The sequence below is a fragment of the Lissotriton vulgaris genome, chromosome 7, assembly GCF_964263255.1.
Source record: "Lissotriton vulgaris chromosome 7, aLisVul1.2, whole genome shotgun sequence".
NCBI classification, from domain to species: Eukaryota; Metazoa; Chordata; class Amphibia; order Caudata; family Salamandridae; genus Lissotriton; species Lissotriton vulgaris.
This window is the reverse complement of record NC_141695.1, coordinates 1,549,060,307-1,549,084,760: the sequence shown is the minus strand read 5'-3', so window position 1 is coordinate 1,549,084,760 and position 24,454 is coordinate 1,549,060,307. Positions and strand designations below refer to the sequence as shown.

Genomic DNA, 24,454 nt, shown 5'->3' with positions numbered 1-24,454 from the left:
CCACTGCATGTGTGTGATCTCATCACTACTGGGAAGCAGCCCATTTGAAGTGATACCCATACGGTCCCACTCTTCAACTGTCGCACCCACATAAGGATGCATTGCAACACGGAGCAGGATAGTGAGCTGCATCTATTTTGAGGCCTTTCACGAACAAAAGAGAGACCTTTCCATCTGGATAACCATTGAGTTTAACCACTAGGCAGAGGGCCTAGTTTGGGACAATGGTTTCATACATGTTCTTATTAGTCAACAATACAGATGAAGTCCCACCAACTTAGAGTTGTCTTGGATAATGTCTGATTCCCTTTACAGACAATACTAGATTAAAGGAACCACCGTGGATATCCCTAATTACAGCCTGATTATGAAATCCAGACTTGCAGAAAATCAATTGCTTGATTTTTGTGTGCAGATTGTTAAGTAAACTTTTCAATCCAATTATTTATTCGAATTTATTGATGACTCAAATAGAATTAACTGAAAAGTTGCGGCCATTCTTGTTATGCTTTTTTTTCTTGGATTCTAGAGGCAAATGTTATTCAAGAGCAATATAGTATATTTACGATGGTTTGAAAATGAATACAGAAGGGCTCTTCCACTTGTCAAGAAAAAAAAACAGTTCTGCTCAAATTTTCAGAGAAAACAATCACGCAAATATAAGAAAAGACTTACTTTCTCATCTGGTTCCCGTTTTTGCTCTTCCTCTGTCTTCGTCGGAGGTTTATTTGTTGAAACCTTCAATGCCACAGAAAACCCAATTAGTTATATGGATAATAATCACCTGATAACATGTTGCATAGTGAAAAACAATGATTAATATCAATTAAAAAAAAAACAGAGCAATACTCTGTTCAGAAAAGCAGTGAAATTAAACATTCACGACCTCAAAGTGCCACCATAGGGTGTTAAAATATAATCTGTAATTTCAGCAGTGACACTCCAGCTGTTCATAATCCAGTTATGGATATTCTAGCAAAACTGTTGCTATTACACAGAGAGTCAAATTGTATTGCCGAAGCATGATAAAACTCCGAGATAGGAAATAATTCAACAGAAAAACCAGAAACACAATTTCGAGTTAGAACCTAACGTCAAAAAAATCGTACAAACCTTTCAATGCTCATCCAATGCCTATTAATAGGAACACACGTTTGTTCTTTGTCTGGGAGGATTTAAACAAACAGTGTGCGAAATGGGTATGAAGTTTTGCCTACGTGATGTTTGTGTATTGTACTCTACGCTTAACATGTCAAATTGACAGAAGCTTTGATTGTAGAAAACAAGACTTTCAAATGTGGCTGCTAATTGAATATGCTTAACCCAACATCCACTAGCTGAGAGATAATATTTGAAATGCATGCAATATGGTCAAATCCATTTAATAGTCACCAATGTTGAAAGTTACATACAATTATTGAATGTAGCTATATAGGTAATACTGTTTGCCATAGAAAACATTCCTCTACTGTAGTTAGAAATGCTTTAGGATTTGAGCTACATAGCTATCGATCGCCAACATCCAAGTTACTGCTTTCTAAATTGTACAAGGATTTTTACACTCCTGTTTACATCCATCAATTTATCATCTGTCAATTTTGCATTCAGTTTCCATCCCTTGCATAGTAGTCAACAACAGAAAATAAAATTGAAAAGCTACAAAACAATACTTGTTCACTCTTTGCCACTCTATGCAGTTTTAGGGGAAGCTGTACCCTGGCGTTTCCATGCATACTACAAGTTCCTATGCAGACACGTACCAGCGTTTTGAAGAAACTCATGACTGGGTGCTCTTCGGGTGGGGCAGCAGTCTTGTCGCTTTCTTGGTTCTCTTCAAGCACTTGGGGGTCTTCTGCAAATTCAACACTGGCTGAGCTCGGCAGGCTGACAGTGTTTTGGTTGCAATCAGGTACGTTCTGCAAGAGGCACTAACAGTCAATTCTTGTTTGCCCCAGGAATGTAAAAGTAACATTTCTGCTTTTCATTTGCATCACTCGGCTCTCATGCGCCAATTCCAGCCATACTTCGGCCTACATAGCGGGAACAATTGGACTCTTATGAATCAGTGTTATTTTTTTCTGTTCTTTGGTTTAATATATTCAACGCTGCTGCGGATGGAGTAACATTTTGTGCTAAGCTGCAGAGCACAACACAGGCATTAAACTTGCATGTTACATTCAAAACAATCCCTCTTTCTTTCAAAATTGCAAAACAGTTGTGAAAGATAACACATAGCAGTGTTATCAGGGGCTTCAGTGACTAACTATGCCCGCACAAAGAAGGCATTGAGAACTTAAGAAACTGCTTTTGCCAGAAATAATGGAAATAAAATATAAATGTCTTAAAGCCCAAGCATAGAATATTTACTTTTCACAAAGGTCACCCGACCATGAGGTTTGGAACAGCATTAATAGTGTAATTCTCCATATTACAAAAACTTTTTACGATTTATAAAAAATTAAAACATTTTTAAAAGTTTTGTGTTTTCTTTATATTTCTGCGTGACAATGTTCATGCTGAGTGAGAATATTTAACCCCTTCCCTGCTGCCGTCGGCCAATGGCCGACGGCAGCACTACCTCCACAGTGCTGCCGTCGGCCACGCAAAGCCACTTTGTGTGGCTTTTCATGGCCTCGTAGATAAGGTGTAAGCCAACAGCAAGTTACTGCGTTGCCTTACACTAGGTCACGGAGGCGTTCCATGGGCGTTGAGGTGGGTGTTCCCACACAACACTCATGGGTTATGATGCATTCCAAGATTTACAAGGATCGGTAAACCAGGGAATGCGTAAAAACTATATGCCTCTCCAAGGCAGGCGTAACAGGTATACAACGGTTACCACGCATTTTTTACAACGCGGTACCGTTACCACGATACTTTTACCACGCAGGTCGTTACAACGAAATGCGCTGGGGGGCGCTCCAGGATAGTAAATACTTTAATTTACTATCCAACTCCTTTCCCTAGAGTCCACGGGGACTGGAGTTGGAATAGTAAATTAAATAATTTACTATCCAGCGCCCCTCCACGCAAGTCGTTGTAACGACTTGCGTGGTAAAAGTAGCGTGGTAACGGTACGCGTTGTAAAAGTACGCGTGGTACCGTCATACATCCGGCGTAACAAGAAGAAATATTTGTATTTCTCTCCATTTCTGCTCTTTTTATGTGTGCTGCATTCTGCAAAACACATAGAAAGAGGAAAAACATTCAATGGATTGTTTTTGAGCAGGAATGTGTTCCTTCCGACACAAAAACAAAACAATGTATAAAACCAATTGTGATGGTGATATTTCGAATTGGAATGTTCATCCCTGTGTATTGTGTTATATCTCTTTATATAATAAAACTGATAACTATAAGCTAAATGTCTGCCGTAATCTCATGAATGTTATTTATGGGATGGTAAATATTCACAGTACAGTGACGTACGTGGAAATGGTCATCAATTGGGTTATATAATAACAGGAGATAACAATTTAAGACCAAAATCATCTACTGGGCTTTGTTTGTTTTTGACATTCAAGTCACTATGTAGTAAAAACTCTCAGGCATACCTACTTGATTCTTATTTCACGCTACTTTAAAGACTAGATTACAAGTTTACGGTTTGAGAAAGCTTGTGCTGTAGCGCCTTTATCAATTTAGCTCTTGGGACAAACTCAAGTCCAGTAGCGGCTGGTTTCAGGAAAATGTGGTGAGGCACCATTGGGGGGGGGGCAGAGTGGGGGGTCAGCGTAGGGGGGCTGCAACCAACAAAAAAATAAACATTAACCTGCTGGTCTTCTGCTCCTCAGACTCGACACAGGCTGAAGCTCCCTGCCTCGCCTACAGCCAATCCAGATGCTGCTCTCATTCCCAAAAGAGCAGTGTTGGGATTGGACAGAGCAGACACTCCATCAGAATCTGGAAGCCAGTGCCTCCTGGTCTCTCCACCCAGCAACACAGCTGGGTTTGAGCGATGTCAGTGCGCATGACGGTTTGGCTGTCCCAAGACAGTTGGCCAAATAATCATGGCACTGTTGGCAAAGCCCACCACTCCTCCTCCCCTGTTGCAGTGCTGTGGCCCGACCCCCAATACTTGACCACAGTATGAAAAATAAAATGACCTGCGTTTAGATCATTTTAATTTTTGTTTGCCTCTGAGGGCAGTGGGACAACACTCCTCCGTCATTGCAGAGGAGCTGCCGCTGCTCCAGTCTCTAAGTATCATCGCCAGCTAAATAGAAGACGCAACATTTCACAAACTTTGTACACCTGCATCAGGTAGTAGTGTGGCTCACTGGTTAGAGGCGGCAGACCCGAGAGCAGAGGACGGCCCGGGACCAGGGTTCGATTCCCGGCGCGGCAGGTTTCTGGACCAGGGTCAGCGGACTCGATAATTCTCTCGCCTCGGTGCCCACTCTGATCAGCGATCACACTCGGCAACTCTGGGCATTAGCTTGCCTCATCTTCACTAACGACCCCACCAGACCGCCGGGGATGCCTGGTCTCACCCTGGAGATACCCATTAAGGGACCATCTCTCAGGGAAGCCAGGAAGGGTTTCGCAGCGGTCGAAGCGCCTTGGGACCCTCCGGGTAAGTAGTGCGCTATATAAATGCCTATACATTACATCACCTATAGTGTGCGTGATACCTGGCTTGGACAAAATCGCACTTCACATTTGTTAGCTTTGCATTGGCGCAAGGAGTTGATGAATCTGCCCTACTGCTCATAGTGGCAAAAGGTGCCCACTTCAAGCACTACACACTATACTACTCACAACCAAACATATGAGAAGCGGCTGTTACCAACAACACATATGTTCATGAGATGTGCCCCTATCACCAGCGCAGGAATTCATGAACATATCACAGGACATAATAACAGTTTGATGCCAAAAGTACCCGAATCTTCTCACCATACATTCATGGATGTCATGGGTCAAAGCTGTGACCTCTAGCATGCTCCCTGCTACTCCTGGTGCTTCCACATCTACGGAGCTACTAAAGGGTATGGAATAAAGCCAGATTAGGCATGCGGTCACTAACCAGTCAACTAATCACCCTAAGACGCAGGCTCATGAGGCCCTATCACCACTCTTCAAATAGACCATATTAGGTAATTTTTCATGATAATGCCTCACTAAGGGCCAACTCAAGCCCCGAGCCTAAACCTAGCAGCCGATTTTTGCTGTTAAGTTTTAGGACCATAGGCATTTAACATTTAGTTTAGAATTGAGTATTTTTGTAGGGATCAACAGAGGTCCTGATGAGTAGGCAGGAGGGGTCTGCCTATGAAACATGTCATGTCGACAAAGTAGACCACACTTGTAATTCTACTTACTAAACCCCTTTTTTATGTTCCCAGCTTGCAAAACCATTAAAGTTAATTTTTTCGACTAGCCAGGGAATTTTTAACCCTTTTTTACACTACCATTCACGTAAATAGGTCCCTACACTCCCTAACACATATCACTATCCTCATCACATCACATAGCCTATTGTCAAAAATATAAGTGCTCCCGCGTCACTCGTAGGTTGAAGCACGCTCCGCCCCGTTTAGGGACGGAAAAACCCCAATGATGGAAGAATGACACTATGGGATTCATAGTGTGTGAGGGGTATTTTAAAAACACACAGTGCCCTCATTCTGCCACCCTTAGAGTGGCCTAATTTTCACATTGCAGTGTATTCACGAGTTTAGAGAAATATACAAAATCATATAAAATTAGTCACCACTCACATTGATAGAATCCCATTGTTTACAAAGCTTCCTTTGTGACCCCTTGGTCCAGAGGGAGAAAAGCGTTTCCCTCATCTGAGGCCAGGGGTTGCAAAGAAAGTGCCAGGATTCACAGGGAGCAAGCTAGAGGTCACAGCTGCGACCCCTGACTACATCCATATGTTGAGCATGCATATATTAGCATAAATGTTTGCGGCCAAAGCTCAAAAATCACCTGTCGAGACTCCTTGCTCGGCTACTTTGGCCAAGGCTGAGACACGGCTTACTGCAAAGTCAATACAACCATCTAGCTAACCTAAACCTCAGTACAACATAAATGCTAATAACATAATAGAATGCAATATAACACCCAGATTAGATGCGTGAAAACAAACTTGATTTTCCTGAAACAACTTAGATAATTACAATTCATTTAGTCATCTCATAAATGGTACAGAACTATAATAACTACATTTTTCAAACTGTGAAGACAATCTTTCTGTTTCTGCCATTCTCCGAATGCCACTTACTGTGCTCAAACCACAAATAGAAAAACTCATTAAAGTCAGACAGAAACTCTGAAGTTCATAGAAGTGCTTATTGGGCAAATCCAGACACTAATATTATCTGCATACTTGCTCTAAGTTACAAAATATTGTTCAACTAACGAGGACATGATTGTATTTTTTGACTTTAATGTTTAATCCGTTTTTTTCTAAATGTTTTTCTTTTTTAATAAAGCTTGCGCCTTATATGTAAGTATGCTTAAATAAAGGTAATTATTCTGTACAAAAAATGTCTGAGACAAGCAAGCTAAACTCTTGAGAACTTTGCAGAGTTAGGCAGAGGTTTATTTAAATGATGGATGCAATACTATTTCAATAATGCACACTTTACTTGTACTTTCCACGTTCAGTTGCCCTTACTAAGCAAGCACTGCTACAGTACAGCTGTCCAGCAGCCACTGGCAACATTGAGCATGCGATGAATATCAATGGGCGTGCCTGAAGATATTAAAATCCTGGGCCTCATTTATGAAAAGTGACGCATCGCTGCGTGAAAACAGCGATGCGTCACTTTTCATTGCGCCCTCCTTGCGATACCAATGATGCGTCATATTTACAGTATGACGCATCATTGTGCAAGGAGTTACAGATACGTCAGTATTTCTGACGTATCTGTAAGACGCAAAAGTGACGCATTGCTGGAGTGTGTCACAAAAGTGACGCAACTCCAGCAATGCGTCCTTTCACATGGGACAAGCCCCATGTGAAAGGGCCTGCGTCAGTCTTACGCCTGCTGTGAGGCAGACATAAGATATTGACGCATTTGCATCCTAGAAGTGGCGCAGCGAAATCTTATAGATTTCACTGCGTCACTTCTACGACCCTTTCTGGCGTCAATACGCCCCCCTTGCATACATTATACCTGGCGCAGGCATAATGTGGCGCAGGGGTTCACAAAGTGACGCATCTACCTAGATGCGTCACTTTGTAAATATGGCGCAACAAGGCGCATTTTTACGCCACTGGTGCGTCACAAAAAGTGACGCACCGGCAGCGTAAAAGTGACGCACAGCCTCATAAATGAGGCCCCCTGTTTTTACAATAATTATTATTAACGGACTCATTTCAGAAGTATTTTATGTGTTACAACTTAAATTATTAACTGTGGAAATAATTGTATTTCCTGGTATTGCAGGTCCTCCTCCAATCACGTGACTTCTTCAAGGACTTTGCCTCCTTTGGCTTTCAAATTCTATTTTTTTGCGAATGAAAGGGAGGAATCACATTCAATTGTGGAACTGCAAGCCTATCATAGATGACATCATTAAGAATATCTAATCTTTACTGTGCAACCCAAAAAGGCACTTGACAGTCTTGACTTGTCAGTTTTAAAATGACTCATAGTGAATTTAACAATTTTGCACGTGTAGTACAACAGCTAAAATGCACATATTTATAAAATCTAATAACAAAATAACAAAGCATAATCCTCACAACATATCGAAGATGAACGACGTACGGGAACACAGTAACAGACTTAAAATAAACAACATATTGTATTCCACCATCATAAGCGCCGGGACGCTCCTTCGCTGGAGCAGCCGTGCGCAATACAAATAGCACTAACATAACATAACATAAGAGTATGTCAATGGAGAGTTGCTTGCTGACAAATGTAAAGCCTGCATGAATGTGTAAATATTACAATGTCGTTTTCGGTGCTTACTATATTTGCTTTGTGATGAACTACTGTGCTTTTGATTTAGGTTGTTTTCACTCATTTCCCTGTCTTGTATATTATGTGTTCGTTTATTGAACAATTGTGAAATGTAAAGAGCGCTGTGAATCACACACGCCATTTTAGCAGTACCGAAAGTCTATCTGTACATGGTACTTGAGTATATTAAAATGTTACACTTTTTAATTTCAAAATGAGCATTTAACATGTTGATATAGTGGAATTCTGTTATGTTGACTTAAACATTACAGAGAACATATACATAAGTCATTGTGTACAACAATAACAGAGGAAAACGACATTCAAAGAAATATACTATAACTAAATCATGTTCCATCAAATGTTGATTATGTTTAGGTTTTGCGATGTTCCCCAGGAGAAATTACATCATTATACCTGAATACTTAATGTTAGTAGTAATTTTCGTAAACTCAGATCATATCTATCTATCTATCTATCTATCTATCTATCTATCTATCTATCTATCTATCTATCTATCTATCTATCTATCTATATATATATATATATATATATACACACACCTACATGAAAAAAATTGTTATTTGAAAATTCGAAAAAAATATTGCTAGAATTTACAAAACGTCATTGATGTTAAATTACAATAAAAATAAAATTAACATATATTACTACAAGCCACAACTACCCACTAGACGACAATTTAAATACCAGTGCGAAGAAAACACCCACCTTTCTGGTCGCACCCACTTTCAGTCCTTGATAATGCACCAATTGTTAAGCTCCTCTGAGCATAATTCATCTCTCAAGTATGAGCTGCCACGTTGTAAAGAGTCTCTGGGCAGGAAGCCGTACAGTATCATGGTCCCTTTATAACACTGCCATCACGTGTATTGACTTAGTTCCAGAATATCACAGCAGGCTGTGAGGCTCATTGGTTAGTGTACCTTTTGCTGTTTATTCTGCCATAATCCAAGACAAGTGCAGAAAATGATAAAAGCGCAATTTCAGCCAAAGTCCAGAGGCCAGGAGGAGGAACACAAAAGTTACATTTCAAAGAAATTGTTTTGCCAACTGCTGCGCATTTTTGTTTTCATTTTTTACGTCTTTACATACATTCAGAATCAAATGCATTCTGATTGCACATCCTGTGGAAAATGAAGGTGTATGTTGCCGGTTTAATGAATAGCAAGTTGATCAAGTTCATATGGCCGCCTACTTCTGACAGCCCAACAATATTCCAGCTTCCTGCTTCTCTGACTTTGCTTTAAAAAAGTTTTCACTGGCGATAGTAAAATTCAAAATCATAACTTTAGATCGCAAATGCTTTTCATTTAGTCAGTCTCCTTTCTTTTTCAAATTTCCTTAATTGAAATTTTAATGGCCAGTTGTTTCAATTCTTCTTCGTGGATGTTGTTTGTTGAGAGTCTGAAATGCAAGTCTCTAGAAAAGGTGAAAGAGTACCAGGACCAGTTACCATAGTATTCAAATATTGTTTTTGAATTCGAAGAGTTTTCTGAAGAGTTAACAGACCCCATAAAGAAAGCCACTTATGTCTGTAAATCTAACTTAACAAAAGGATACCTGTTGGACGTAGATTGTTTTCCTACTATCTAACTTTACTCCCCTTATGTACACGCCACCTTTATGTACAGGCATACAGTACTGATTTAGAAGCAAGGGGTTGGGAGTGGGCAAACAAGGTGTGGTTTACCTCGAGAGTAAGCGAAGAACCACAAATGCCTGTGTTTACTGGTTTTCACAAAGACCTCACCCAGACTCTTTCCCACCCTGTAAATGGTCAGAGATTTGCTTTTTAAATGGCTGAAGTCCCTTGTCAGGACAGGAAAGGGAATTAAGCACTCCAAACTTTGTGTGTGTGTGAGGGGTGGAGGGGGGAGGGGGGTGTTAGGGAAAGGGGTTTCCCCAGAGAGAAACATTGTGCTTTTACACTGTTGGCTTCCTTTCTGGGAAGTCGACCTGTGTGTCCTTCTCCAAATTGTGGTCATCGCAAATGTTACATGATATTCCCAGTGGCGGCTCCTCGAGGGAGTGCTGCAGGGTGGTTGGGTGGGGTCGGAGAGGGGCAGGGCAGTAGCGGCTACTGGAGGGAGTTCTGCGGGCAGTGGGGCAAGGGAGGGGCAGGGTGGGGGGGTAGAAAACTCTGGCGTACAGCCAAACGGAGGTAAGTACATAAATAAATAAATAAAACAAATGATATTGCGCATGCTGCAACGCCAAATGCAGTGGATTGAAATACAGGTACGCCAATTTGTTGAAATTACTGTTCAGATTACTTTTTTAGTTACTTTTTCTACTCAGTGTGATATGCCTAGATATCACACTGGGACATTTCCTAGAGAAATGGTAAGTAAAATCAGTTTTGCACAGCTGTAATTTTTCAGGTTTTCATACAAATCAACTCCACATTTAGAACAATTTTCAAGGGAAAACAGTCAATGTACTCCTATCGAGAGAAATAAAGTTATCTGTTAACAGGTAAGTACTCGGTCTTTGGGGTTGAGTTTCTGGGGTTAGAACAAGGGTTCCCCCAGGGTCACATATCCGTTCTCAAAACACCCTCAGCTGCACTAGGGCGGCCTGATGCAGAGCGCTTATCCAGTGGGGGATAGGGGGCCTCCAGTTGGTGGCTGCTCACGAGCAGGCCACAAGGTTGTGGGAGCAAAGCTCCTGGCATTCAGCTCAGGGCAAAGGGAGATCTGAGTTACCACCCAAAGTACACCCGTAGCGGCAGCTGGGTGCAGGGTGCTGGTTTGATGTCAGGTGCCCGGTTAATTTAAATGGGGATTCTCCGGTTTCTACAAAGACTACAGGCTCGAGGACAGAGATCTTCTGGAGGTGACCACCAGTTGGAGAGGTAAGTTGGGATGCCTGGGGATGCTGGGACACCATCGGTTGGGCCACCCAAGACCGTGGGACTTTGGGTGTAGGGGTGTCTTTGGGTGTCAGATTTTCTTACCAGCTCCGGTCACGGTAGGGTGCAGCCCTCACTGGGAGATTCAAGGCAGGTCAGAGATCACCAGATTTCAGATCAGAATTGCCGGGGAGACCTCCTCGTGGTATTGGGCCACTCAAACTCGGGCCGTGGGTGTCAAGTGCAAAGTGGTGCAGACTCGCTGATTTGGCCTGAGACAGAGTCTGTGGGTGAGCAAATCCAGTGCTCACAGGAGACAGAGTTTCTGTGAAAGGCATGACATGTCTTCTGGGTTTTTGAGGTTGCTGGCTGCAGGACACACTGGGATTTTGCTTCTGCAGGTTCGAGGTGGGGACAGGCCGGTAGGTCTGGGGCCAAGTCTGTGGGCGTCCACCTCTTCGTAGATTCGGCAAGGTTCTTCGGTCCTTTTTCTTTTCTTCTTGGTCAGTTCTTGTCTAAGGAGGCAAGGTTTGGGGTTGCCCCTAAATAATAAATGTAGCGGTGTTACAGGGAGGTTAAGGTTGGGACCAGTGGGTCCCTTCCTTGGAGTGGGTACACCCCTATTATGCTACCCTTCAGTGGGAGGGGGGCATATGCCTCACTCCGGTTGGCTGGGTCGCCCCATCTGCAAGATGGTGGGGACTGAGAGTTGTGCTTCACCTTGTCTCCCCCACCTGAGATGTGGGGTTGGCAAAGGTGGGCACACCTCCCTTCATCACTTGGTTTTCCCGCTCAAAGTGGGGGTCAGAACCAGTGGGGGCCAGTTGCTGGAAGCAGCAAAAAGCCTGGGGAAGCTCACAAAGATGGCAAGCCATTGAAGCTTCCCCTTTGTGAACCCTGCCTATCCTGAGAGAGGAGGCTTGGCACCTCTTCCCAGGATGTGCATTGTTTCAGATCCCAAGAGCAATAGGCTCTTGACCCAGGGGTCCAGAAACATGTCTGGTGGTGGCAGCTGGTGAGCTGAGCTAAGGTCGTTTTTCAAGGGGCATCTCTAAGATGCCCTCTATGTGCATTTTTCATTAAATCCCACACTGGCATCAGTGTGGGTTTAATGGTGCTGAGAAGTCTGATACCAAACTTTCCAGTTTTCAGTAAAGCCATTATGGTACTGTCGAGTTTGTAATGACAAACTCCCAGCACCATATACTCTTAATGACATTACTGCACTTACAATGTCTAAGAATTGACACCCAGCTAGATGGGTGGCTGACTTATTCCAAGGAAGTGGGTTGTAGGCATAGCATACAGGGATGTGTGCCATGTCGACCCTTCACTTTGTTCTGCACCAAACAGGCAGCCTGCAAAGCTAGTGTGTGTGTGTGCGTGTGTGTCTAAAGGTACAGGCCCTCTAAGGGTGGCACAATAAGTGCAGCAGCCCTTAGAGGCCTTCCCTGGCCACAAAACCCTTGGTACCTGTGGTAATATTTACAAGGTACTGACCTGTGGACAAAGAGTGCCTATTGGGTTTTATCTTCAATGCAGTTTAGGGAAAGAACACAGGCTGTGGGTACCTGTTTGGCAGGAAACCAGGGCACACTCAGTCAAAGCACATTAGTAGTTCAGCAAAAAGTGGGGTCAATCATGCAAAAAAGAGGGCACTCGCTTACAGCTATAGAATTCAATACAAGGAAATAAACAGTGAGAAGAACAGAGCAAAATGAGAATGAGGGATATCATGTAGTTGATGTCTCCCTGCACAGGAGCAGGCAAATACGAAAGTGCAGCCAGTTACAGAGGTTAAAGAATCTCATGCAGTTAAAGAGCAGGTTGAGCACAAGTCTTTCCAAGGTTTGGGGAAGGGCGATCAGTAAACTGGATCAAAAGAATACCTTCTCTTCTTCCTTGGTATGCCTTTACAGTCTTTTAGTGAGGAATACAGATTGTAACTACTACTACTGAATATGTAATCTAGTCAGACTATGTACATCAGTGCCCAGCAGTTTCATAGAAGGCAGAATCTACTGTTGCTCTCACAAATAAGAACAGTGGTTGGTATTTAGCCACTGACCAGGGGACAGATTTCCTGTTGCCACTTACCCCTGAGAAATAAATAATCCTTATGATTACTGTCCCAGCAATGAACAAACACTATCATGCAAAAATTAAATTCTGGGAGATCTCTTTGTGGTGTGATACAAGCATTTTTGATGTATCAGTGATGGAAGCCTGTGACTCCCCATTTTGGCTGGACGAGTTTGTTTGCACACCTGAGAAAAGGTACACTTCACGATAAATACCACTCCTTGCCTAGAGGTGATATACATTTGACCAATGTGGACATGAATCCTGGGAATTCCCCTGGCCCTTAATGCTGCCCCAGGTGTGAATTCCACCAAGAAATCCAGAAGTGCCTCAAATTGAATCGGATGCATCATCAGGGTGGCACTTTCACTGTCTTTTTGAAGTCCACCAGCATTCCCAGCTGTGATCTGACTGTCAATCGAAACTGCCATGGAATAGATCTGATTGGTGGGAACGCTTAGTCTACCACATGCAATGCACAAAATGTCTCAGCAACTCTTTTGATTAGAACAGTATTTCATTTGTTCGTAACTTACTACTGCCTCTGTAGACATATGTGGTATGCCCCCGAGGAGCTATAGGATATACAGTCTTCAGTACAGAGGATGATAATTTTAGCTCAAATCTGGAGGATTTAGATGATCGAGATTTGACATAGACAGATGCATGGAATAGAGGAATAAGATGGATGGTAGAAAGATGTTAGCATTGAGTGAGTAAAAATAGAAACGGCATAGGAGTGAGGGGCAACAATTATACTGATGTTGAAGAAATATAACTTTATGCTCTAAGTGGACCTTGACATCAGACCTCCATATCATAACAACTAAGGTTTTAAGTATCAATTGGTTGACTGTCAGTGCATGGGATCCTAAGCCCAATACTGATCCCAGGCGATTCAGTAAATACTTGGCTTCTTCTCCATTCATAAGGAAGAAAGTGATGGATTAAAGCATGAAGATGGTCTAGACATGTGACATGGTGGAGTCTCATGCAGATTTATAAATAAAATGTGCTCAACACTATTTTTTGCACCATGAGGTGCACAGAATACAGCACTTTTTAACACTGATATTCTAAATCTTGAATCAAAGAATCATGACTGGAAGCACTTTACTTTCTCAAATTGTAGAACACAGAAAAACTGCCAATATAGCAGACATGATCCACTCATGTTTAGGGGCTATTTATGGGGAAGTCAAACAGCGCGTCACAGCAAGCCACCTTGCTGTGCTGCACTGCATGACAAGGAAAGGGCAGGAATACACCAAATTTAAGGCAATGTGACTCATTTAGTCTGTTCCACTGCGCTGGCTCCCATTTGGCTGTCTGGCACCAACACAGACACCCTTGAACCATCGTGCAAGGTTGCCTGCATTGAATGCAGGATTGTTTTTGTGCAGGAACGGGCATCTTACTGCACAAAACCAATCATGAGAGGCAGGCTCCTCTTTCTGTGTGTGCTGCAAAATGCAGCACACATAAAAAGAGGAAGAAATTAGGAGAAATAGAGACTTTTCTCCTCGTTACACCTCTCCTGGGAAGGTATAAGATTTTGACTCATTCCCAGGTTTACAAGTTCTTGTAAATCATAGGAACACCCATGCAACACCCATGGAATGTCTTCCCAGGGCAGCATAATGCAATGCAACGATTTGCGCTGCACCGCTTTACTCCAGATTTTTAGAGCCACGCATAAGGCCTTTGCCTACTTCAAAAATGTGTCTGAAGGTTTGCGTCACTCTTGCACCACATTGCATGGTGCAACACCAATGTAAACAGCCTCATAAATAGGCCCCTTAGCTTAGTGGGCGGGAATTTCAGCTTTTCCTGTCTCTTTTTGAGTGTTCCCATTCGGATTTAAGATAGTTTCATGCACTGCAAGTACTCCTTTCAAAGGCAAATGTAAGGCCCTCATTCTGTGTGGCCCAATAATGCTTCTGGCATCTCTGGCACATAGTTGCCAATAGCAGGGGTAACAGCAATTCTGGAATAATATGGGGAAATTCTGGTTTTATAGTGTTTGGAAAAAAGGGTCATCTAAGGTGTAATGTGGCCTGTTTTTCACCCTAATATAAGTGTCTGGATATCAAAGCATAATATTAATCCAGGAAAAGTTGATCAATTACTATAAGGGAACTAAAACAGAAACATATATATTTCATATGGCCAGGATCATTATGAAAATAGCCACAACTGTGGGTTTGTGGAACATTAAGTGAATGAATTGCCTTTCTAAAGAACAATAGGTGTGACATTAATTAGTAAGCATTAGAATAGCATTCACCTGTGAAATGCAGCTACGCACTCATTTTACTCTAATATTTAAGATAGTGGGCCTTATTTATGAGGCCCTTCCGCAGTGGGTGCGTCACTTTTTGTGACTCAGCAGCAGAGTAAACAATGCACCATGTTGCACCATATTTATAAGTGACGCATCTAGGAAGATGCATCACTTTGTAAACCGCTGCACTACATTATACCTGCAACAGGCATAATATATGCATATTATATGCAGGGGGGGTGTTCCGGTGAACAAGAGGCATGCTGAAGTGAGATTTCACTGCTACACTTCTACGGCCTCATTTGATTTGCTCAAACGCTCCATCCATCATTCCCTTTGGTATTGCCTTGTTCCCCCTGAGTTGGCAGGGAATGCCCAGACATGGGTCCCTTGCTCACTTTGCCACTGGATTCAAGCTAGCCTGGCTGATGACGGCTGATTAGCCAGAAACCGGTCCCAGGATGCCTGTTTCCTGTCCAGGGAAGACATGGCTTGGCAGTTTGGACTGGACTGTTCCCATGAGGCACAGGGTCAGACTGATTTGCATATGGCCATGTCTGTACTGGAGTGGTGGAGTGAACTGAAGAATGATGATGGATTAAATCCAGATCAGTTGACTGGGGGTGAGTGTTTGATTGCCCAAACGCTCCATCCATCATCCTCTTGGGTATCGCTTTGTTCGCCCTAAGTTGGCAGGGTATGCCCAGATGTGGGTCCCTAGCTCACTTTGCCACTGGATTCAAGCTAGCCTGGCTGATGACGGCTGATTAGCCAGAAACCGGTCCCAGGATGCCTGTTTCCTGTCCAGGGAAGACATGGCTTGGCAGTTTGGACTGGACTGTTCCCATGAGGCACAGGGTCAGACTGATTTGCATATGGCCATGTCTGTACTGGAGTGGTGGAGTGAACTGAAGAATGATGATGGATTAAATCCAGATCAGTTGACTGGGGGTGAGTGTTTGATTGCCCAAACGCTCCATCCATCATCCTCTTTGGTATCGCTTTGTTCGCCCTAAGTTGGCAGGGTATGCCCAGATGTGGGTCCCTAGCTCACTTTGCCACTGGATTCAAGCTAGCCTGGCTGATGATGTCTGATTAGCCAGAAACCGTTCCCAGGATGCTTGTTTCCAGTCCAGGGAAGACATGGCATGGCAGTTCGGGCTGGACTGTTCCCATGAGGCACAGGGTCAGACTGATTTACATATGGCCATGTCTGTACTGGGGTGGTGGAGAGAGCTAAAGAACGATGATGGATTAAACCCAGATCAGTTGACTGGGGGCGAGTGTTTGATTTGCTCAAACGCTCCGTCCATCATCCCCTGTGGTATTGCTTTGTTCGCCCTAAGTTGGCAGGGTATGCCCAAACGTGGGTCCTTAGTTCACATTGCCACTGGATTCAAGCTAGCCTGGCTGATGATGGCTGATTAGCCAGAAACCGTTCCCAGGATGCTTGTTTCCAGTCCAGGGAAGACATGGCATGGCAGTTCGGGCTGGACTGTTCCCATGAGGCACAGGGTCAGACTGATTTACATATGGCCATGTCTGTACTGGGGTGGTGGAGTGAGCTAAAGCATGATGATTGATTAACCCATATCAGTCGACTGGGGGTGAGTGTTTGATTTGCTCAAACGCTTCGTCCATCATCCCCTTTGGTATCGCTTTGTTCGCCCTAAGTTGGCGGGGTATGCCCAGACGTGGGTCCCTTGCTCACTTTGCCACTGGATTCAAGCTAACCTGGCTGATGACGGCTGATTAGCCAGAAACTTGTCCCAGGATGCTTGTTTCCAGTCCAGGGAAGACATGGCTTTGCAGTTCGGGCTGGACTGTTCCCGTGAGGCAGTGTCAGACTGATTTGCATATGGCCATGGCTGTACTAGGGTGGAGGAGTGAGCGAAAGAATGATGATGGATTAAACCCAGATCAGTTGACTGGGGGTTAGTAATTGATTTGCTCAAATGCTCCATCCATCATCCCCTTTGGTATCGCTTTGTTACCCCTAAGTTGGCAGGGTACGCCCAGGCGTGGGTCCCTTGCTCACTTTGCCACTGAATTCAAGCTAGCCTGTCTGATGATGGCTGATTAGCCAGAAACCGGTCCCAGGATGCTTGTTTCCGGTCCAGGGACGACATGGCTTGGCAGTTCGGGCTGGACTGTTCCCATGAGGCACAGGGCCAACTGATTTGCATATGTCCATGTCTGTAGTGGGGTGGTGGAGAGCGCTAAAGAACGATGATGGATTAAACCCAGATCAATTGACTGGGGGCGAGTGTTTAATTTGCTCAAACGCTCCGTCCATCATCCCCTGTGGTATTGCTTTGTTCGCCCTAAGTTGGCAGGGTATTCCCAGACGTGGGTCCTTAGTTCACATTGCCACTGGATTCAAGCTAGCCTGGCCGATGATGGCTGATTAGCCAGAAACCGTTCCCAGGATGCTTGTTTCCAGTCCAGGGAAGACATGGCATGGCAGTTCGGGCTTGACAGTTCCCATGAGGCACAGGGTCAGACTGATTTACATATGGCCATGTCTGTACTGGGGTGGTGGAGTGAGCTAAAGCATGATGATTGATTAACCCATATCAGTCGACTGGGGGTGAGTGTTTGATTTGCTCAAACGCTTCGTCCATCATCCCCTTTGGTATCGCTTTGTTTGCCCTAAGTTGGCAGGGTATGCCCAGACGTGGGTCCCTTGCTCACTTTGCCACTGGATTCAAGCTAACCTGGCTGATGACGGCTGATTAGCCAGAAACTTGTCCCAGGATGCTTGTTTCCAGTCCAGGGAAGACATGGCTTTGCAGTTCGGGCTGGACTGTTCCTGTGAGGCAGTGTCAGACTGATTTGGATAAGGCCATGGCTGTACTAGGATGATGGAGTGAGCGAAAGAATGATGATGGATTGAACCCAGATCAGTTGACTGGGGGTGAGTAATTGATTTGCTCAAATGCTCCATCCATCATCCCCTTTGGTATTGCTTTGTTAGCCCTAAGTTGGCAGGGTACGCCCAGGCGTGGGTCCCTTGCTCACTTTGCCACTGAATTCAAGCTAGCCTGTCTGATGACGGCTGATTAGCCAGAAACCGGTCCCAGGATGCTTGTTTCCGGTCCAGGGACGACATGGCTTGGCATTTCGGGCTGGACTGTTCCCATGAGGCACAGGGTCAGACTGATTTGCATATGGCCATGTCTGTACTGGGGTGGTAGAGTGAGCTAAAGAATGATGATGGAGTAACCCCGGATCAGTTGACTGTGGGTGAGTGTTTAATTTGCTCAAACACTCCGTCCATCATCCCCTTTGGTATTGATTTGTTTGCCCTACGTTGGCAGGGTATGTCCAGACATGGGTCCCTTGCTCACTTTGCCACTGGATTCAAGCTAACCTGGCTGATGACTGCTGATTAGTCAGAAACCGGTACCAGGATGCTTTTGTCTGGTCCAGGGAAGACATGGCTTGGCAGTTCGGGCTGGACTATTCCCATGAGGCACATGGTCAGACTGATTTGCATATGGCCATGTCTGTACTGGGGTGGTGGAGTGAGCTAAAGAATGATGATGGATTAAACCCAGATTAGTTGACTGGGGGTGAGTGTTTGATTTGATCAAACGCTCTGTCCATCATCCCCTTTGGTATCGCTTAGTAGAAAAATGGTATTGTGTAAAAGAGAACTTGTAACTTCCTGGAGAAGTTGATGGCACTTTACAAGGTGTGGGTGTCCCTCTTTTATTTGAAAGAAGAGCACTAGAGAATTCCTATGCTATAAATGTGTCCGAAAGGTACATTTTGGATCAATACATGTATAATTTTATGTGCTTTCCAGAAAATGAATCATCTGGGACGGGTGTGTAAGGGTACAAAATATGTGCATGTGCTATCTCATCTCAGGGAAAAGTATATACATGAGATTCCCATGGGTGCCACAGTGCTGAGGTATATGGTATGGAATTGGGAGCATTTCCCATGGATCAAGATGCATAAAATGACTTTTAACCAGATGTCTGTTCTTTTTTTTAAATGTATTGGCATTTCGTGAGTTTAACAGATTAGTATAGACATTACTGATGGTCATATTCGATGAGCAACGTGGGATTTGAGGGATATCAATACAGACAATACTGTGTCCAAGTTAATGTCAGTGACAGATTCGTAGTATGAGATGTGTGAGGTTCGCCTTGACTCCCTGGGTAGAACAAATACATAAGAACTAGCAAAGGTAAACAATGGTGAAACAGCGAATGGGGAGGGGAAAAGGAAGCGGGTGTGGGCAATCCCGGATGGATTCTGATAATGCTATTTAGTTACCAGGCAGAGCAAACAGAGGCTCCAACACTGTATTAAAATAGTAATAAAGAGAAAGTACTGTAGTTCCAAGCCTATGTGGGTAGCATCACAGGCATCTGTCTGTCTATAGGAGGCAGGATTTATTGCCTCGCTCAGTTATGCTGCAAGGGGAGAACCTTTAGGGGGACATGCTCTCAGTCATAATGGCTGTTAAACCTGCTACATGGGATTCTAAAGTCGCCCCAAAAGGACATTTTCTAAGCCATCTGGCCTCTTTTCTTTGCAGTTCAAAGCTCTCTGCAGTACACCAGGTAAGGAGGGTGCAAAAACAGCTTGTTAGAGAGGGAGTGGCTTTGGATTTCCAGTGAGAAAGGATTAGGGCTAAATTAGAAAGTTGTGAAGCTGCTCATTCATTTTTAGAACACTTATAGACTCCCAGGGGTAATAGGGGCTGAAAGATATTGATCTTGCTGCAATAAAAGAAAGCCTATTTACATTATAGGTCCAGAATAAAGGGCCTCAGGCGGGCCAGGGCTAGTGCATATGTGTGAAGACAACCATCTTTGCAAAGCAACTAGGGCTAGTGGATGACACTGGGGGAAATATTTATCAAGGGTCATAACATAACGTGTATTTGTAAAGTGCACGTTCAACCGTAGGCATCTGGGCACTGAAAAACAGATGTTTATTGTTACCCAAATCAATGGTACTAATTTTTTCAACAGCACATGGATGAAAGGCTGACTGGACCGATTGGGATTTGAACTTGTGACCATGATGTCAAACACAGGCCCCTGCAATGGACAAATTAGTCCACAGAGCACCAGAGAGATAGGCTCTGTACAGTATGCAAAATTGCATTCATTTGAACTTTGCGTTCAGAGTGGCTATGCGAGGAACTCCAGCTCATTCGCCCATTCCTTGTTGTGCAAGACTATCTGCATCAGCTTCCCATTTGTTGTCATGGAAGTCAACTTTGGGGGACGAATAAAGTGTGAGGGCCTTATAAAACCATGACACGTGTCGCCGTCCATGCTCCATGGTATGTATATTGTGGATTAGTGGGTGTATTTCGGGAGGGGGAATTTATGGTAGACCTTATCTTCTGAATTGCTTTATAAAAAGTGTTGCATAGGAGAAGTTGGCCTGTTTATAGAATGAATTTGTCCATGAGTTCTACAAAAGAGAGTCATTGTTCCTGATCATATAGATCACTGATGCTCCTTATGTGGGTGTCACTCCAGATGCACAGGTGCCTGTTAATTATTAGTGATGTGAGAGTTGGTAGACCCAGTGGAGGGATAGTTGGAGCATATGGAACTGGCAGCTTTGTGAGCGTTAAGGTGCAAGAATAACATCGCAGGGCTACCCAAAGAAGTTTAGCTGCGATTTTTGTCATCAGATAGTAGTAAGCAGGAGGATGTTCAGAATCTTTAAAAGTAACAGGGTTCTCACTAAGGTTGTCTCCTCAAGGTAGAGCCCAGAAAGCCATCTACTCAGCCATTGGAGTTGTGCAGTGAGATAATCCACTTCGAAGTGGGGCGCACCAAGAGTGCCATGCCTGCCTTCCTGAGAAGCTGGACTTTGGCAAGAGCCACCTTTTTCTACCGGTGCGCCAAATGACTTCACTCATTAGTGCGACACGATCTTAAAAAAAATTGGACTTAAGGCTCGTGGTATAGAGGAGGTGCAGGAGAGGTACCACAAACCTTATCAGGGTGAAGTCACCAGCAAGCCCCAAATTAACCTTGCTCAACCCTCTGGTAGCTTTGCAGAGAGAAATCAGGCATGACTTAGAGGCAATGTGTGAAGTATTTATGCAGCACTACGAACAGTAAAAAGTGAAAACCCAAAACAAGGAAAATCTCAGACCAATTTTAATAAAATGGAGTACATTTTAATAAATAAATCAAGAACAAAATATGAATCCAATCAATATATATGTAATTTTAAAGAAAGTGAAAAAGTGACAAGAAGCACAAAGCACCAACTGTTATTATATGGTCTCGCCAGACTGGGACAAAGTCAGAAGTTCAGGCCAACCACGATGGAGTCCAGGCTTGCTACAGGGACCCAGTTAAACCAGCTGAACAAGAGCATATTCATTTCTGATTGCAAAGTGTTGTGGACACTTGTGTTGAGGATGCATTGCACAGCAGCGATTCACAGCAGCTGCAAAGCTACGATTTGAGGTTCTGCTTAGTTGTCGAGGATGCCATCGATCAGTAACTTGTGATGCGAAGGCCTGCATCAACAATGTGCTGTGCAGTGCTAGTTCCTGCAAGACTGAAGTCTTGCAACCCCTGGGCCCCACAGACACCAGCCCACCCGCCGGACCTACGACGCCGCCTCCCTCAACGCACTCAACACCGGCCGAATCCCGGGATGCTACCGAGCCACCCCGAGACGAACCCACGGACCCTTCAGCTGCCACGCCTGCAAGTTCACCTGCATCCGGACCTGTCCCGCACCAACACCCGCCAAGCCGAACACCAGCAGCAACAACCTGAAGTGCATCCTCCTCAACACCCGCTCCGTCCACAGACACGCCATCGAACTCTGGAACCTCCTCGACACCACAGCTCCTGACGTCGCCTTCCTCACGGAAACCTGGATGAACGACTCCTCAGCGCCCGACATCGCCATCGCCATCCCAGAGGGCTACAAGATCACCCGAAGAGACCGCGACAACCAGACTGGAGGAGGCATCGCCATCATCTACAGGGACACCATCCGCATCAAGACCAACACCGACGACACCCTGACGACCGCCGAACACCTGCACTTCCAGATCCACACGGACCCCAAAACCACCCTCAGAGGCACCCTGATCTACCGACCCCCGGGACCACCCACACAATTCAGCGAGGACATCGCCGACTTCATCAGCCTGCATGCCCTCCCCTCCGCTGACTACATCCTCCTGGGGGACATCAACTTCCACCTGGAGAACAACAACGACCGCAACACCATCACCCTGCTCGACAACCTCGCCAACCTCGGCCTCAAGCAGCTGGTGTCCACCCCCACCCACCTCGCCGGACACACACTCGACGCCGTCTTCTCATCCAGCAAAGACATCGCCTTCAGCCACGCCACCGGACTCCACTGGACGGACCACAGCTGCGTCCACTTCACCTTCAAAAGAACGACGATCCACCACCACCAGCAACAAGTTGCTCGAAGAAGCTGGAACAAGATCACAGCCGACCAGCTCGCCGCTTCCCTGAGCCAGCACCCTCCCGCCAGCTCAGCGAACCCCAGCCAGGCCGCCGACAACCTCACGAAGTGGATCAGCAACTGCGTGGACGAACTCGCCCCACTAAGGACCCCGCCCAGCAGACCCGGCAGCAAGAAGGCCCCATGGTTCACCGACAAACTCAAGAGCTCCAAGAAGAACTGCCGAGCCCTCGAGAAAGCCTGGAGAAGGGAACCAACACCGGACAACATGACCACCCTCAAGCTTGCCACCCGGAAGCACCACCAACTGATCCGCGCCACCAAGAAAACTGCATTCAAGGACCGGCTGGACAACAACGCACACAACTGCAAGGAACTCTTCAACATCGTGAAAGAGCTCTCCAACCCCAACGCCGGAAACAACGACATCACCCCATCGCAAGACCTCTGCAACTCCCTGCCTCCTACTTCCACAACAAGATCGCGGACATACACAACAGCTTCAGCACTCAACCGACGCGCGCCACGACCGAACCACCGCCCCCCACCACCACCCTCCGATCAGCACCGAAGACACCGTCCGCATGATGAACTCCATCCACTCCGGATCTCCAACCAACCCCTGCCCTCACCACGTCTTCAACAAGGCCGACGCTGTCATCGCACCCCACCTGCGGGACATCATCAACACCTCCTTCGACACCGCCACCTTCCCGGAGAGCTGGAAGCATGCCGAACTCAGCGCCCTACTCAAGAAACCTACAGCGGACCCCACCGAACTCAAGAATTACCGCCCCATCTCGCTCCTCCCGTTTCCAGCCAAAGTCATCGAGAAGACCGTCAACAAGCAGCTGGCCGCCTTCCTCGAGACGAATGGATCCCTCGACCCCTCACAGTCTGGCTTCCGTGCCAACCACAGCACCGAGACCGCCCTCATCGCTGCCACCGATGACATCCGAGCCCTGATGGACAACGGAGAAACAGCGGCCCTCATCCTCCTAGACCTCTCCGCGGCATTCAACACTGTCTGCCACCACACCCTAGTGCAGCGCCTCAGCAACGTCGGAATCCAGGAGAGGGCACTGGAGTGGATCATCTCCTTCCTCGACGGAAGAACACAGAGAGTCCGACTACCACCGTACAAGTCAGAGGCCACCGAAGTCATCTGCGGCGTCCCTCAAGAATCCTCGCTGAGCCCCACCCTCTTCAACGTCTACATGAGCCCCCTCGTGGCCATCGCACGCCAGCACAACCTCAACATCATCTCCTACGCTGACGACACCCAGCTGATCCTCTCCCTGACCAACGACCCCGCCGTCGCCAGAGCCGACCTTCACGAAGGGATGAAAGACGTAGCCGAGTGGATGACGACCAGCCGCCTGAAACTGAACTCAGACAAGACAGAAGTCCTCATCCTGGGCTCTTCGCCCTCCGCCTGGGACGACTCCTGGTGGCCCCCGCCCTGGGCACCGCACCCAAACCGACAGACCATGCACGCAACCTGGGCGTCATCCTGGACTCCTCCCTCTCCATGACCAGACAAGTCAACGCCGTCTCCTCATCGTGCTTCAACATCCTGCGCATGCTACGGAAGATCTTCCGGTGGATCCCCACCGAGACCAGGAAGACGGTCACCCAGGCCCTCGTCACCAGCCGACTGGACTACGGCAACGCCCTCTACGCCGGAACCACCGCCAAGCTCCAGAAGAGACTCCAGCGGATCCAGAACACCTCAGCCAGACTCATCCTCGACATCCCACGACACAGCCACATCTCCGGACATCTGAGAGACCTGCATTGGCTCCCCGTCAACAAAAGAATCACCTTCCGTCTCCTCAC

General features: G+C 45.7%; 1 protein-coding gene across 4 annotated transcripts in view; it reads right to left on the bottom strand.

Annotated features, from left to right (window-relative positions):
- The window catches only part of BCAS1 (brain enriched myelin associated protein 1), a 505,437-nt gene that overhangs the window by 186,558 nt on the left and 294,425 nt on the right, over positions 1 to 24,454 (bottom strand). For all 4 annotated transcript variants that reach the window (XM_086932444.1, XM_086932445.1, XM_086932442.1 and 1 more), the window contains exons 5-6: positions 1,761 to 1,916; positions 676 to 738 (exon numbers count right to left, since the gene is read on the bottom strand). In XM_086932444.1, the coding sequence (XP_086788570.1) occupies positions 676 to 738; positions 1,761 to 1,916 (219 nt within the window). The remainder of the gene's footprint in view (positions 1 to 675; positions 739 to 1,760; positions 1,917 to 24,454) is intronic.